Consider the following 15,904-nt stretch of genomic DNA (forward strand, 5'->3'; position numbering starts at 1 on the left):
AGAACAGAAAACCCAAACATTTGAAAGATCAGCAGGCATTGATTGTCATTGTGCGATATATCATTGAAAATGCAGTTTACAAGCAAGCTTTCCGTCGCTCTTCTGGCCATCCTGGCTGCCGGTGGTGAGGCCAACCACCAGGCTCTTCATGCTCGCAAGTTCTTCCACCCCAGAGGCTTGAACGAGACCACTCCTGCTTCCACCTCGACTGTCGTTGTCTACCCGACTCCGGTGGAGTCTTCCTCCGCTGCTGGTGGCTCGATCTCTGTGATCACCCCGACCCCGGTCCCTCTCAGCACTGGTACTCCTGGATCTGGTGGCTCCGACGGCGACAATGGTGGCGAGGACGTCACTATCACCTACACTCTGGGTTCTGGCAGCACCAAGTCAGTCGTCACCACCACTATCCACAAGACCTCGACAGATCTCCACACAGTCTACGCTGTATGTCGCATTGATCATTCCACTGCTTGAGTCATATTGCAACCGATGACTGACTTTCTGTATCATAGACTTCCTCTGCTGGTGTTACCACACTCTCTTCCACCTCTACCACCACCGCTACTCTGATCGCTGTTTCTACTCCTGGTTCTGGCAGCTCTGGAAGCGGAGACAGCTGCAACCCGGCGACTGTCACCGTCACTGCTACCGTCACTGTGGTATGTATTGATTCCCTTTATGTCTCGGGGCCTCTTGGGTGCTAACGCAACGCAATTGTAGACCGCTCCTTCTGCTTCCACTCCTACCTCCGCTGTTGACGACGACCTCAAGGACAGCGGCGCCAACGAGCACTACTCTGACGATGACAAGGACGACAACGATGAGGACGACGACGATGAGGACGACGACGATGAGGACGACGACGATGAGGATGACAGCTGCGAGGATGAGGACGAGGACGACGACGAAACCACCAGTGTGCCCTCTCCCACTGCTCGCCCACCCTATGGCTACGGCAACGGCACCATTCCTTTCCCCAGCGGCGCCGCGAAGCCCACTGGTTTCAAGACTAGCAAGCTGCCCTACCCCACCGGCTTCCGCCGCCACTAAGTCAGCCAGCCTGATGCGAGTCGCCGAGTATCCGAATCTGTGACAATGGCCGTTCTGTAACCAAGAGATCGTCGACTCCGAGGCGAAATACGCACGCTGGCGTTGTACCTCTTCAACGAGGGATTCTCCTTATTTTTTCTTCTGGTACAAACTTAGTTCGGGCACAAACTTCATTTAGACGTCTTTTACTTTTCTTACATTCTCCTCTTATCCGGAGGGGCAGGAATCTTTCTATACCCTTCTGGTGCTTCTTTTACTTTCTCCCACGAAGCGAATCTGGCCAGATCTCGCTGATTTAACCAACAAAGTTGCTTCTTTTGCAGTTTTCCGGAGACGCTCCCAGCTGAATTTCTGTATTGCCAGCGGTCATTGGTCATACATCTGGTGAGACTCGGATACTCGACCTTGTTCAGCGACAGTGCTTTTATGCAAATTGTATGGACTACTTCTGATCCGCAGGAATGACGTAGAGATCCACGATCTACTGCATTTCGGCGGAGTGATGATCTCAATAGACTATGTAGCGAGCGAATCCATTCCATTTCTATGGTCCCTTATTGCGTTTGCCTGCCTGTGTCAGGGACAATAGCTTGTTGTTGGATGCGGCATTGTACTCAGTATCATGATGATTGTTTGTTGGACCCTTGCACTTGAAACGCCGCGGACTCTTATGTTTAGTTGTATACAGAGTAGCATGCACGGATATTTCATGATTTAGAGTAGACTAACTCCGTATATCAGGTTCATAAACAACGCAAGCTATTATACAGGGTATCACATATATCAAAGCTTTCCACTCTCCAGCTGGAAGGTGGCATCCAACCCCTCTGTCGCAACTCGCTGCTTCATAGCCTGCCATTCCAACCAAGTCACTCCCTGAACCAGACAATCCGCCAGGTCATCCATCTTGCGTACATCCGGTGGTTCAATCACAGCCCCGTCATCCTCTGCTGCAACTTGCCCTTCGGCCCTAGCCCTCGATACCGATGTCCCGGAATTCGATTTGCCCGCCCACCTCCGCAGATACGCATCGACCAGGGCCCGAAGCTCAGGATCATCCGCGACAGACAAACGAAACGGCGAGCCCGAGCCCGCCTCTACGCCTACCATGCCGGCACGCAGCCACTCCCCCGCCAGATTAATCTTGACCTTCTTCCCTTCCCTAGCCGGAGCCTTCTTCCTCTTCTTTTTCGGTCCGTCCACGCCCACGCCCACCCCCAGCCGATCCTCCCAATACGCCCCCACACGCCTAGGCTCAACCCCCAGCACCACCGGCCGCATCCCCGCTCCCTCCCCAGCCTGCTGCTGGCGCTCACACCCCAGCGCATGCAAAACCGCATACAACATCCCCTCAAAGACACCCACGCGCAGCGTCCACTCCTGCACCGCGCTGCCCCCACCCGAGCGAAACCGCTGCCGCTCAATAAGCACATGGCTGGGCCGGTACGCGTGCAGCAAGCCCGTGACAAGCGCGTACGCCGTGCGCGCATACTCGGCCGGAGAAAACGTATGTTTCTCTTTCGCTTTCCCTTCGTGCTTCGACGTACTTCCCTCTTTGGTCTTTCCCGGAGGGTCACGGCCTAGCCCGGGTTCAAGTAATGCATCGGAAACAGCTAGCCGGCGCCATGCATTCAGCTTCACAACTGCCGGAGCGGTAGTAGCAATGCCGCTATCGCTACTGCCATTGCGCGGGACAAGGAGATGCGCGTATGCGAGATTCTGAATCCCCATGTCGATGCTCAGGATACTCATAGGGCTTGTGCTTGTGCCTGTGCATGTCCTCGTTTGGGTCTCGGGTTCTGGCTGCGGCAGTTCCTCCTTCAGCCGGGCGATGAGACATGCTTTTGTCCCTGAGGACTGGATCCCTGTTGCTTGGGCGATGCGCTGCAGTTGGGATGCTTTGAGGCTGTTGAGCCAGGTGTATGAACTGAGGAAGGGTAGTGATATGCGCATTTCTCTTCTTTCATCAGGTATTGGTATAGCATTGTTATTGCATTGCCTGAGTGAGTTGCTTGGAAAGGTAGTACGTTGTTTATGCAGCACAAGTTGGATATTTGCTTACGTAATTTATGCATTTTATAGTTATATGCCACACCATGATACATATAACATGTATCTAACAATGAATTGAGATTAATATTATAAGATAAGACTCATTCTAATCGAGCTAATGGCATATACCGGATTGGTACTACCTCTATCAAAGTATGCGACAACACCCAGCCCAGGAGAAGGCAAGGCTTTTTGATCGAATGCCCTTCCCATGTGGACGCCATGACCCGACAAATCTACCGATGCAAGACGCTGAATTGCGAGCCACAAGAAAGGACAAGAAATGAATGACGAAACAAGACCAGGAACTCCGCTCTGTGCCACCCGAGGAGATGAAGCCAGCAAGATGACAGTGAAACTCCCAAGTGAACGACCGAATTTAAAAAAAAACACAAGGATATGACCGTATGCAGTAATGCTCGTGTGACGCAAATCTGATTTTCAACTACGTCCCCAAATATGCGCGCAGTACTGCCGTTACGACTCAGCAGCTGGCAGACTGCTCGCCACGTCGGTCGGTAACAGGCTCTCGCGCACGTAGAGGATGGGCGCCCAAACCCTCCAGTGCAGGACGCCAATATGTGCTAGTCGCATCGATATCCGCTCAATGTCGTAGTGCTGCGGGAGTGGCGAATGCGAGTAGCTTCGCTGGGACTCGCAGATGGCTAGAGGCGACATGTTGAGGTACTTTTTGGCAAAAGCAAACGTGGAGACCAGCAATTTCTGTCGCAGCGCGTTCTGAAAGTACTGGAACAGCTCCGACGACTCGTTGGACAGATGCCACTCCAACGTCGCTTCGATTGGTGCGATAACAGCATCTGAGACCATGGAATCACCAGAGCATGCTGCACACGCAAACCGTGCAATCTCCAGGGCAATCCCGCGCACATTCTTCAACCATCGCGGCGACCCCCGGCGGCAGTCTTCGTTCTCCTCCATCAATGACCCAATTCGCGAGCGAAAGCTGGCATATGTTTGAGCCGGCGCGGACAAGTACCGTTTCTGCGTATGGACGTATGATTCAAAGATGAACCAGCAGATATCCAGAGTGATGAGATTCTGCAGACCAGACCGGAGCTGCCATAAGCGGTCCGAGTCGAAGACGAAGGTTTCCGGGAAACCTTCGGGGCCGCGGAATTGTAGTAGGATATCGGTTATTCCGTGGAATAATAACGAGATCGGAAGGAAGCTGTCGTTTTGTGCACTTTTGCCCAAGTTGCTGCGTCGCTCCTGCTCCCGTACATCCAGGTACCATAGCCGCGAAGCCTCTACGCGAAAATTGTCTCGAGCTATCTTACTCCGGAAGTACTCTTGCAGGAAGGGGACAGTGTCTTCGATTAGGAGAACCCGAAAGGCGCGGATCTGGTGATTTGCCACATCCTAAAGACGAAGAAGGTCAGCACATAGAGCTTTCTGTGTAGAGCTCAAGCCTACCAGTTTCATAGCCTCCAAAATGGCGAAGAGGGTCTGCAGCCCGCGGACAATCTCCATGGAGTCCTGCGATTCCGAGCCAGAACTGATCTGCTCAACCATGCGGTCTGCCCATTCGTCTCGCATCGGAGCGCAATGTGTCTTGAGGAGCCTGGCTAGCCAGTTGGCGATCCCAACCATGTCGAGAACTCCCTTCCGGACCTGCTGCATGAGCAGAGCCACCTCTAGGTTTTGCGTGACGGCCGGGTGGTCGCGCTCCGGAACCAGGGTTTTGAGGACGTCCTGTAGGGTTTCGAACATGGCAGGCAATCGGGGCTCGAACGTCTGCGGGAGGTCACCCGGCTGGTCGTCGTCTGTCGCGTCCTCATTCTGGTTTGCGCAAAAAGCATAGATTGCGATTTCGGCAGCCATCGCGTCCCAATAATCCCCCGCTTCTTTCCTTTTCCTTCTCCCCTTCTCCCCGTCTAAATCTGGCTTGAAATGTAGGTCACGATCGAAATTGGCGTCCATTCGAAGGTTGATATTGCTCATGATGCAGGGTAGGTCGAGCTCGCTCAGCGTTCTCTTAGTGACTGGAGGATATCGTTTAGCTTCCTGAAGTAGTTTGTGCTGTTTCACGCTCAAATCTAACGCTTTCGGAATCTTCATCGCTTCAGCCGAAGGAGGCCGAGGGGTCGGCGGCGTTGCCTATCTCGTCGCATCTGAAATTAGTTTGGGGAGAACTATCAAGAAGGGAAGATCCACTCACCGAGCATGGTTGTCCTGTTCTTGCGCTATCTTTGCCGCTGTTCTTGCGTTTGGTTCCATCGCGATGACCTAAAGTATCGTTCTCGAGGGAGTCGATTGAATGACCGCTTCCGTTGTATGCTTCTAGTGGACACCCCGTTCCTTCTTCCTCCTTCCCCGGCGCATTGCGCCTCGCCTCCTTTGTTTTCTGAAGATCCATCTCCATCCGATCAACGGTCCCGAGGCGTTGCGTGTAGATAGTGGATAATCCTCTGGAGAGCGGTATAGACCTGTCTGGGCGTCTCGGATTTAATTGTATGATTCACGACCACTGAGCAGTCCAATCCCTCCGATGTAAGCAAGACACCATAGCCCTGGACACGTTGCTAGGTCGATCTGCTATCCCTTCCATCAGCCCTTTGGTCAGTCCTTGCCTGGGCCAGTTGGGGTCAAGGCGGAGGAAGGGGTGAGGGGGTTAAACATACTTGCCTGGTGCTTGTCAACGGATGTAGATCGCAGGCGGTGATCGCAAGAATGGAGGCACGGGTTCCAGATTAGATCCCTGGATTGATGTTTTGATCGTATATTTTCCTAGATTAGATCTTGCGCAAGTAATCCTCTCTCGGGGCGTTGCTAGGTAAGGTCGGCTCAGAACAGCTCTGCTATATAGCCAAGCACGAGTGAGAGGTTTAGGTAATAACCATACAGATAGGGCAGAGTGTAGGTATGAAAATACTGAGGAAGGATACGTAGAAAATAAGCAACGACGGTTGAAAAGTTACAGGGCCTGAGATCAGAGCAAACAAAGTGGAAGCAAGCGATCTACTGCAGCGCAGCGCAGTGACGAAGCGGTCCAAAACTCCAAAGGGAACAAAAAAGTAGAGGTAAAGATCAAATCTGGCAAAGCGGCCAGGAGGAAGTATGTTGATATAGCCAATGGCAAGAGAAGCGGATGTTTTCAGCAAGACAGTGCAGACATTCACGTATTCTGAATATGGTCACGCATGCACTTGGAGACTGGGGATGGAGAACTGAGGAAGACCCTCCGAGCGCACGATCACAGCACCACAGCGGAGCCAGAGAGCAGAAAAGAAACGTGAATCATGGAATCTGAGGCAGAAGATCGAATCGGGAACAGTAACAGCAGTCCTGTAAACGCAAAGGGTAAGGCAGGAAAGTGAGGCTGCTCAGAGTCGACGGTTAAGACGCATTCAGCTACTGCATGGACTGGGACGGAAAAGCCAACAGTGGATAGAAGAAGGAAAAAGGTTTAGAATTCATGATTAGCTTAATTCGGACTGGAGAGAAGAACAACCATAATGTGGTGAAGCTGGTATCAAAGTGATTGATTGAACCCCTGAACAACAAAGCCCGGATGGGCGTTGTGAGGACAATAGCTGTCGCTACACATAGAGTGGATGGCTATCTACAGTAGATACAGACAGAGTACAGGGGATTGATTGTGGCTGTCTAGACTCAAGACAGAGTGAGTTATGGAGGGATTATCCACTAGTTCCTTAGTCCCCTTCCTTGAACGGCGCCAGATTCGGTGACAGTGTTGTGGCCCTTGTGGGTCAGGAGAAAAAGAGGGTACGTATGTGGAGAGGTAGACTACTATTATTATTGAACTTACTTACTCGGTATTTCCATCTATATCTTCTTCAAGATTTCTTGAGGAATGACCAGGTAGTGAATTGATAAGATGGTATCGGGTGGTGCATGATCCCGCTTTCATTTTTGGCGACATCTAGCATTCCAGATGATGGCGAAGTACCATCGTTTCTTTTTTGTACCTAGTTAGACTCCAGGTACCTAGAGGGATGATCCCAGACCAGACCTCTGCGAGACCACAGTAAGCACAAAAGTTCGCCAGAGACGAATGCTGTTACCCGAGAAATGGTGGACATGCTCAGCGAAAGTGACAGGTCAGGGAAAAGCCACGGAGATGGACAGCATTAGGAAAGAGGAAAAGCAAAGAAAATATTGATAGGAAGAAGGTACTTATGGAGAACCTCTGTACTTGAGAGAGTACTTCTCTGCCAGTTGCCACTGATCTTCGTCGGTCAAGAACCACTGACGACCCGTTGTGATCGCAAAGCGACAAACCACCGGCAAGCGCAATTGCAAGTGCAACGGCAAGGAAACAGTAGATAGTAGATGGAAGGATGATGGATAGCTACAATCAACGAATCCTACTGCAGTTGGTAGCCTGAATGAGATGCGCAGACCGATGCGGCTTGCCGTCTGCTCACAACTAGAGTGTGATTCACCCAGTGGAATAATCGAGATAGGTCCCATTACGGAGTACAGTCGGGAGCACAATACTCTCACCCCGCTGACCAGCTAAATGATGGGATGGGATGATGCTTTTGCTTTTCCCGTTTGGGTAGGCAATAGGAGGCAAGGAGATTCAAAGTAGGGGGAAATCGATGCGGGAGCCTTGGCGATTGACCTCCTAAACGAGCGCCATCGCAAACATTCCACATCGCCCAATGCATCGTCTCGTTGAAGGTGATGGTTTTCATCGCCGGGTTCAGGTTTATCCTAGTATCACAAATGTAGAATAGTCAACTTTCATCTCTGCCTGCTTATCCTCAAGTAACTCCACCCAAATGTTACTTAAGTATTAATAGCCCACGAGCAAAATGCCCGAGTCCATCATCTTGCTGACGTTGGTCAAATGGGTCTCTCCTGAGTCCTGGCGCTCCGTTCACGGCTTCAACACACCGAGCCTACCACTGCGTAGATAGATGTATAGGATGGCATGACAGCGACCGATTGAGCTTTGCAAGCGTCTCAAAACGGAGCATCTCTCGATCTGTTTCTGCAGCGATTCCATCATTACAACAACGCCGTGCGCGTGGCAACTTTCGTCTTTGTGAAGGTTTCAGATTATCCTCGTGACGGGTGAGGATTAGCTTCTACGGAGTAGTCGGACACGAAACGAATGTTGATGCCCAGATTGAGATTCAATGGTCCACACTTCACCCATCAAGCAATTGCTAATTTCAGGAGATGATGGCCCCCTGCTGTTTCCAACAGATAGGTAGTATCCAGGCGACCGGGAATAGAGTTGGATTTTTACGGAGTATGGCGTTCTTTGTGTAAGCTACTTTCTTGCCCAGCTTCGGTACAAGAACAAAAGTGAGATGTGGACGAGCCGTGGCAAATTCGTAAACCTTGAATGGTCAGAATCAATTGTGCCACCAAATAAACCTTCAAGTGAATCAAGTTTTCAGGAACATTTCAGTGGGAAGTCCTGCGAGTGCGCCTGGGGATATCTTGGTATCCTGTGAACGGGAATGAGGCTGGTGATCGGCGGAATATACATAGACACGTAGCGGCTAGTATATCATTCTGTGAGGTGGTTTAAGATCATCTCACCGTTACGTGATCTAGAGCATCCTTCGAGTACTTCATAAACAAAGACCGTGCGAAAGGTGAATACTGACCGCAATAGACATCTCCAGCACACGCGCTTGACGCCTCACTTTTTGCAATGCAGTGCGAGTGCACTGGTCACTTCCCGCCTGGTCGCCTCATTTCGGAGCTCAGCGGAGGAGAGTCAATTGGGGAAAGTCAGGTCGTCAACACTTCGATATTGACTGTCAAACGAGGATTCCGTCAGCTATGGTCGAATGACGGAAGGATTCCGCTACGGTGACACAAGTTGAACCAGACGTGGTCGGATAAAGATGAGGTACTGTACTTGGTATTCCTATTTAGATGTACTCTGGAGCAAGTCCAAGCCAATCACTGCAGACTCCGACATTTCAACGAGTAAGGTAGGTTCTTTAGCTATTATTCCTGTTCATAGGTTGCATCATGCCGAGATTCATCTTGTCCACACACTCTGGGTAATATTGAGAGCAGAATATACATAGTCCTCTAACCATTGAGATTGTTCTGAAGATGCTCTTCGGTCCAGTTCCGTCCAACACCCTAACTCCGTGCCCTATCCTCATCACGTGATTATTACTCACTCGCAGCCTGAGGCAGTCAACAATCTACCTATTTACATCAACCACTGAAAGAGAATGACCACAGTGACCACCTTACAAGACATTCCAAACCATCCAGACGGATCATACTGTAGTCCATTGCTTACATTAGATGAAGAAGAAGGAGCTAACATGAAGCCGCGTCCTTCTTTATTGTCCAGCTCTATGCGTGGGCAACTTTGTGTTGATTCTGGCTCAATAAGCATTCCGCTATTCAGGTCAACATCGGGATAGTCTCAATCAAATCATCCAGCTCCAGAACACCAATGGCTCGCCAGCATGGCTTTTATTCAGAATATTTTGCCACAGAGCTCCCTTTATGACTTACTGTACATAGAATATTTCTGGCAAAGAAATGTATCGGGCTCTCTCTCTGCTTCAGTCTCGTCTTTTCTTCGTGTCGTATCAGATTGATGCGCTGTATCGTCGACATCGAATAGCGTCATGAACGTCGCTGCTATACTTTCTCTTTTTCACACAATATGGGCAGTGCCTATGCTGTTGCTGTCGACGGTGCCTCGAACATCCTTGGACGTCTCAGAGTTTGAAGTCCCGTCGTTGCCCGATAGTCCTACTTTGCCGCGCAGCTGGGCTGGCCGGCTATCCATTCCTGACACGGAGAAAGGCAATTCGATATTCTTTTGGCTCTTTGAAGCCCAGGATCCTGCATATGATGAAAATCTGATCAGTGTTTTTCCCCATCCTGCATTTCTTCATTGGACACAGCAAACGCTGACTCGTTCCAAACAGTATGGTTCAATGGTGGACCGGGTTGTTCGTCGCTGATAGGGTTGATGACAGGCAACGGACCCGTCTTGTTCGATGGCAATACCACTCACCTCATCGAGAACCCGTACTCGTGGACGAAGCTTGGTCATGTCCTCTATGTCGACCAGCCCGCAGGAACGGGGTTCTCAACGGCAAGCAACCCATATCCTGTCCGGGACAATGACCGGGTAACCTCGGATACCTACAAATGGCTGCAGTCCTTCTTTTCTCACTTTCCTCATCTTCGTTCCAAGCGCGTCCACATGATAGGGGAATCGTACGCAGGAATCTACATCCCGTACTTTGCTTATGCCATCGCGGGGAATCTGGACGATTACCCAATCGACCTCCGTTCCATATCCCTAGGGGATGGCACCTTGGGCAATCCGGCTGCCATGACAGCCGTCACAGTCAGCACGTTTCTTGAATCCAAAAAGAGCTTGCTGCAGTTACCAGACGAGATCTTGTCCGCCTTCACGCAAGCCGACCAGACCTGTGGTTTCACAACCGTCCTACAACAGGCCGATCAGTTCCCTCCGAAGGGCAAGTTCGAGATCGTAGGGGATCCAGAAAACCTCAATTACAAACACCGGCGTCGCCGACACCAGTTTCAGCAGTACCAGCGCCGCAACCTGCGAAAAGTAATGAATGAAACGTGCAACAACCACCCCACCACCCCAGAGCAGGTCAGCTCGTCCATCCTCAACTCAACCTGTTACGGCTCCTGTGCGACCTTCTCCACCGCCATGAACTACCTAGATGCCATCTCCGCCGCCGGCACAGGAAAGCGCTGCTTCGACGTCTACGATATCGCCAACGATTGTACCACGATAGACCCGCTCGGTCTGATGGCCTCGTATTTCAGCCGTGTCGACGTCCAAGCCGCTCTGAATCTACCCCCAGCACCTGCCGGTCTGGCGTTCGCACCTTGCAACAGCACCATCCTCGACACCCTGCTGCTAGCCGCTCCGCCCACGCCCCCGGCGTACACCATCCTCCCCTCCCTCGTGACCGAGCACAATATCTCTGTGCATGTCTATTCCGGCGAGAATGACCTGCTTCTCAACCACCTCGGCACAGAATTGGTCCTCCAGAACATGACCTGGCGCGGCGCGCAGGGCTTCTCGCGGAAACCCAGTCGAGTCTTCTATGCAGATGACGCGGCGCCTGCCTTGCTTGGTTCTGGTTCTGACGCTTGTGATGTCGATGTCAGCCACGATTCGACTGCTCGGTCAGAAACAGGGCAGCCTTGTGTCCCCGCGGGCATTTGGGCCTCGGAACGCGGAGTCACCTACCATCTCTTCCGAGGCGCCGGGCACAGCGTGTTCATGAAGAAGCCACGGGAGATGTTCGCCTATGTGCGGGACGTTGTCGTTGCGGATGTGACCGGTTGAATTGAGGTGGTACATCTACGCCAAGGCAATCTTCATGACCTGTCGACACATCTACGATCAGAAAATACAAAAGGCTCTTTTTTTAGAGAGGCAGATAACAAACGAAAGTCGTCATGTGATCCACTATCTGTAGTAACAATTGACGGTACATCTATTCGCATTTCCTTCCCATCATCCATTCATGAAACCAGGCAGACACGCTATGCAAAGACTTTGTAGAAATACATATCAAACGCTAAATCAGAACTCCAAGTTCCATTCACCTCTTAACGCAATCCCTTTCCTTCTGACTCCCATTTCCTTTGGCTTTTTTGGCGAAAAGAACGAGACGAACAAGAATGCAAGAACAAGTAGAAAAATTTCAGAGGGCGACACATTCAACATCAAGATCTTAAATCTATGTAGGTGTACAAGTGAGAAATATCATTGGCGTAAACGGGCATAATAAGTGCCGAAGCAGGATCTTGCATGGCAGCACGTTCGTCTGAGTGGACCGGCATGTCCAATGTGGCACGGCGACGCATCTTCCCGGATTAATAGGAAAATCACCTCCCAGCTAGAAGAGCCAGCTGTATCATCTCAACGCCGACTGAAGAAAGGTGCTTGGTTGGGCATTGAGAGGAGTGAATCCGCCCGCTGAAATACGTCGCCCTCGAAAAATTTGTCACTATAGGCGCTAGCAGGGGTTGATGGCACGGTTGCCTGCGCGGCAGGACCAAGAGCAGCGCTCAAGGGGGTAGTGGGAAGGTGAACGGATTGCGGGGAGAGATTTGAGTTGACGTGTAACACGTGGGAACCGGACACCGATGTTTGATGTTGCGTATGCTGCGATTGCAGCGGCGGTCCGTATATGTTTCCAGGCCCGTTAGCAGGGGTCATGTCGGTGAGGTACGACCAGGGAGACGCTTCGATCAGCCGACTCGCTTCCCTGCTGGCCCTCTGAACTGGGCGGAGGACAACGATGATGTCAGAAGGCAACAAGTGCATGCTTCTGACCTCTTTCATATCAGTCACAAGATCAACGAATGACTGCATGAACGCTTTGCACAATTGCCAAAACTCGCGCTGGTTGCGCATCCCCCCACCCGGCTCTTTTACCTTCATGTTGGAAAGACGCAGCCCGAGCGCCTCAGACACTTCAAGGCAGACACGGCAGCGGCGAATGAGGTTGTTCCAGAGCATTTGAAGCCCTTCAGATTCTCGACTTTGCTCCGCTAATTCGAGACATCGCACGAACTGGCGGCGCGCTAGAGGCAGCGCCTGAAGGGCCGCAGTGTATGCAGCAGATAATTGGTGAAATATCTTCTCAAAAATGCGCTCCTCCTCAATCTCGTCCAAGCCAGTCAGCGGATTAATCCGGGGTACTACTGAGGTCGGCATCGGGGGAAATGTTTCCCCTGAACGGGGTGTCGCAAGTGATGAAGGCACGGATGAGTTAATGAGGTTGGACCTGCTGCTTGACCGGCTCCGCGCTCCCAAACTATACGGTGTTGATGCAAACCCTGGGGAGCTAACCGCCGACTGATAGTTCGCCGCTGCGGGTAAGGGCCCATTAGTGGTAATTCGAGGGTGTTGTATCGTGGTATCGCTCCTGTAGCGGCGCACTGACATGGACCGATCACTGCGTGTTGGAGTCACGGTCGACCCACAGAAACGATCCAACGGGGCAGGCTCTTTAGTGATTGCGGTCACTAACGGCTTACCTGTCGAAAGCCGCTTTTCAGATTGCATCGGAACCCCCAAACTCACGCAGGCGTTGCGAAGCTCAATGATGCTTCCGTGAATCATGAGCATGAGCGAACGAACGTAGCGCGAATCGCCATTGGCCACAATCTTTTCAAGACTATTCCGCAGCTGCGTGCCCACGTGGCTATAAGCCACGATACATGTCTCACATTCTCGCTTGACGGCTTCGTTCGTCAGATTTAGCACATCCTGACCGTCCTGTCGAGAATTCTCCGCGATCTCGAGGGCTTCATTGAGTCGATCAACGTGTGTGGAAGCGTTGTAGAAGACGATCTCTAAACTATTCCGTCGGGAGTCATCACGTTTTATGACATTTATCACAGCTGATACGTGAGATTGAACTTGAAAAAGAGCAAATAGAATGCCCTTGGCACTCTCAATTACCGGGTCTCGGGCTTCTCTCTCGCCCTTGTGTTCTGGCAAACTCGACATTCGATTCACAAACCCGTCTTTCAAGCGCCTGCGCTCCCGCGGGCTGCTTGGACTAGAGGAATTGCTGCCGCCTGCATTGCCCACTGGTCGTGGCCTGAGGATTGAGCCATGACTGAGTCCACGCAAGTGACTGTTTCGATAAGGTCGTGTTTCATCAAGGGTTCCCAAGTCAGTGTTCTTTCGCGTAATGACCCCCATCCGCTTGTTGCGTGCGGCGAACGATGCTTGGATGATGCCTTCGCTGTTGCTTCGGTTGCGTTCGTTCACTCCATGGTATGGGCTTACGCCGGGTCGTTGAAGGATACCACTATGAAAGATCGACCCTTGTCCAGAGGCTATACGGTAATGGGATTTGAGGGGAACCGGTGGCGGCCTCGCAAAGGACGGTGACTTGGGATCGGAACCTTCGCCTGTGCTAGGGATCACAGGGAACCGGCTGCTAAGCTTGCGTCTGACGGGCTTTGGAGTATCGAGAACACCCTCGCTTAAAAAACTGTCAGCTAAAGTCGTCAAAAGTATCGGGAGGATCCGCTGTACCTTGACTCACTTCCTCGGTCTTGCTCGTTAGTCTGTTTACTTTTGAGGAATCTTTTCAGTTCTGCGGTAACGGCGACTTCCTTCTCATTGTCTGTCATGCCGGACGGGGCGATCTCGGTCTCCGAGGTCTCGAGAACTCGTCGTAAGGGATACCGTAGTGGGTTGCCCGCAACCTTCAAGATCTGGAGTTTGTTCATTTCCGAGATTCCAATTGGTAGATCATCTAGTCGATTCTGCATGATCGAAAGTACACGAAGCGACGACAGTCTCTTTATCTCTTCAGGAATATGGCTGATTTTGTTGCGACTGAGATCTAATATCTCGAGGAGCGGCAGTTTGTACACCTAAGACACCAGTTAGAACTTGGGTAGCTTATGAAATAGATTCTCTGATGACACGTACTCCCCTGGGAAATTCCCGAAAATTGTTCGCTCTGATGTTCAGATAACGGAGGTGAGAGCACTCGGCGAAACGATAAGGAATGTGGAAGAGATGGTTATTCGACAAAGACAACCTGAGAGCCATCAGTTTCTGAAAATGTGGTATCGGTCATGGTTTCCAGGTAGCCTTCCGAAATGAGAGCCTTTTATGCATAGCAGCACATACCTTTCGACTTCGTCTTTGATCGCATCCACAACGGCCTCGGGAATGCGAACGATGTTGGAGTGGCCCAAATCAATGGTCAATTTGGGCTTGACCACATCACTAACAGCCTCACTCCCTGCTAATGAGCGTTTTGTCTCCAGTATTCCATTCTCAACTGCACGGCGAGCTAGCTCGATGGTTTCCTCTTGAGTGAGAAACCGCGGTGCCGAGGAATGCTTGTTGTTATTGCTGCCATTTTCACCCTGATTCTCGTGGGAATGAGGTAGTTCGTCATCGCTTTTTGTCGCTTCATCGTTGTTCGAAGAGGACGATGATGAGGGAATATTTTGCTCCGGAGTCCTTCGGTTTCCGTCTTCCTCGTCGACATCACCACGATATGAGTGAGGCATCCTAATCGGATCTTCGGACCGAACCATTGTCGAGAGCATCTCGAACGACTGATTGAGTGGAGAAAAAGAGATTATAAACTCGACTCTTAGATGTCGTCTGTTACGTCAACTCGGGATCACTTGCTTGCACCCATGAATCAAATGGTCTGGAATAGCCGAAGATTTGGATGCGGGCAGAAACCCAGCATGGTCAAGAAAGTTGCTTCGAAACAAGAAGAAGATCGTAGAGACAATAAGTGCCGGTCGTGTTGCAGCAGGTTCAGTCGCGAAAATCAGCCTCGGCGTGAGAAGCCTGATAGTTCCGTCTGGTTTCGAATCGACGAGTATTCGTACACGAGGAAGCTAGGTAGTACGAAAAAGTCGAGAATCTGTTAATTCTGTTAGATAGGGCCGACAGTTTGACAAGCACAACCGGGACTCTCTGAAGTGGCTTACGGGTGAGGGTTTCAGGTTAAGAAACAGCGTTGTGATCATGTCATGCCAACCGAGAACAGAAAGGTGAAACGCGGAGTAGGAGGCGCAACTGCCTGCAGGAGACGCCACCACAAGCCAGGTCAGTTAACCCTGGACATAGGAACCAGCTATCAGAAGTCGAAGGCGACAAGCTTAAGAGTGATCAAGGATAGCATCGACAACCTTTGTGCCGTAATGGTTGTGGGAACAGCCAGAGTTGAACCAAGCGATAACTGAAAGACGGGGAGATTCTACGGCGCGATAAGTCGCGCTGTATGATTGGCTGAACAGCCCTGCCGTCACTACCTACCTTTTGGGT

At 51.2% G+C, this 15,904-nt stretch overlaps 5 protein-coding genes across 5 annotated transcripts; 2 read left to right on the forward strand and 3 right to left on the reverse strand.

The window, feature by feature from the left end:
- Window positions 1-69: 69 nt before the first annotated feature.
- On the forward strand, window positions 70-1,050 carry Aud_007634 (uncharacterized protein; the record flags this gene model as incomplete). The annotated part of the gene is made up of 3 exons (XM_043292523.1): window positions 70-444; window positions 513-659; window positions 721-1,050. The coding sequence occupies 3 exons, from the start codon at window positions 70-72 to the stop codon at window positions 1,048-1,050; spliced, it is 852 nt and encodes a 283-aa protein (XP_043148458.1).
- A 783-nt stretch (window positions 1,051-1,833) lies between these two features.
- Aud_007635 (uncharacterized protein) lies at window positions 1,834-3,003 on the reverse strand (the record flags this gene model as incomplete). Its single annotated transcript, XM_043292524.1, has 1 exon — window positions 1,834-3,003. The coding sequence occupies one exon, from the start codon at window positions 3,001-3,003 to the stop codon at window positions 1,834-1,836; it is 1,170 nt and encodes a 389-aa protein (XP_043148459.1).
- A 576-nt stretch (window positions 3,004-3,579) lies between these two features.
- On the reverse strand, window positions 3,580-5,479 carry Aud_007636 (TCP11 family protein; the record flags this gene model as incomplete). Its single annotated transcript, XM_043292525.1, has 3 exons — window positions 3,580-4,482; window positions 4,537-5,220; window positions 5,282-5,479. 3 exons carry the CDS (start codon window positions 5,477-5,479, stop codon window positions 3,580-3,582), a joined length of 1,785 nt encoding a protein of 594 aa, XP_043148460.1.
- A 4,225-nt stretch (window positions 5,480-9,704) lies between these two features.
- Window positions 9,705-11,422, forward strand: cp9 (putative serine carboxypeptidase; the record flags this gene model as incomplete). The annotated part of the gene is made up of 2 exons (XM_043292526.1): window positions 9,705-9,948; window positions 10,011-11,422. 2 exons carry the CDS (start codon window positions 9,705-9,707, stop codon window positions 11,420-11,422), a joined length of 1,656 nt encoding a protein of 551 aa, XP_043148461.1.
- A 579-nt stretch (window positions 11,423-12,001) lies between these two features.
- Window positions 12,002-15,171, reverse strand: Aud_007638 (putative cell morphogenesis protein Sog2; the record flags this gene model as incomplete). The annotated part of the gene is made up of 4 exons (XM_043292527.1): window positions 12,002-14,084; window positions 14,138-14,481; window positions 14,540-14,651; window positions 14,744-15,171. The coding sequence occupies 4 exons, from the start codon at window positions 15,169-15,171 to the stop codon at window positions 12,002-12,004; spliced, it is 2,967 nt and encodes a 988-aa protein (XP_043148462.1).
- Window positions 15,172-15,904: the final 733 nt, after the last annotated feature.

Source organism: Aspergillus udagawae, assembly GCF_001078395.1.
Source record: "Aspergillus udagawae IFM 46973 DNA, scaffold_5, whole genome shotgun sequence".
Classification (NCBI taxonomy): domain Eukaryota; kingdom Fungi; phylum Ascomycota; class Eurotiomycetes; order Eurotiales; family Aspergillaceae; genus Aspergillus; species Aspergillus udagawae.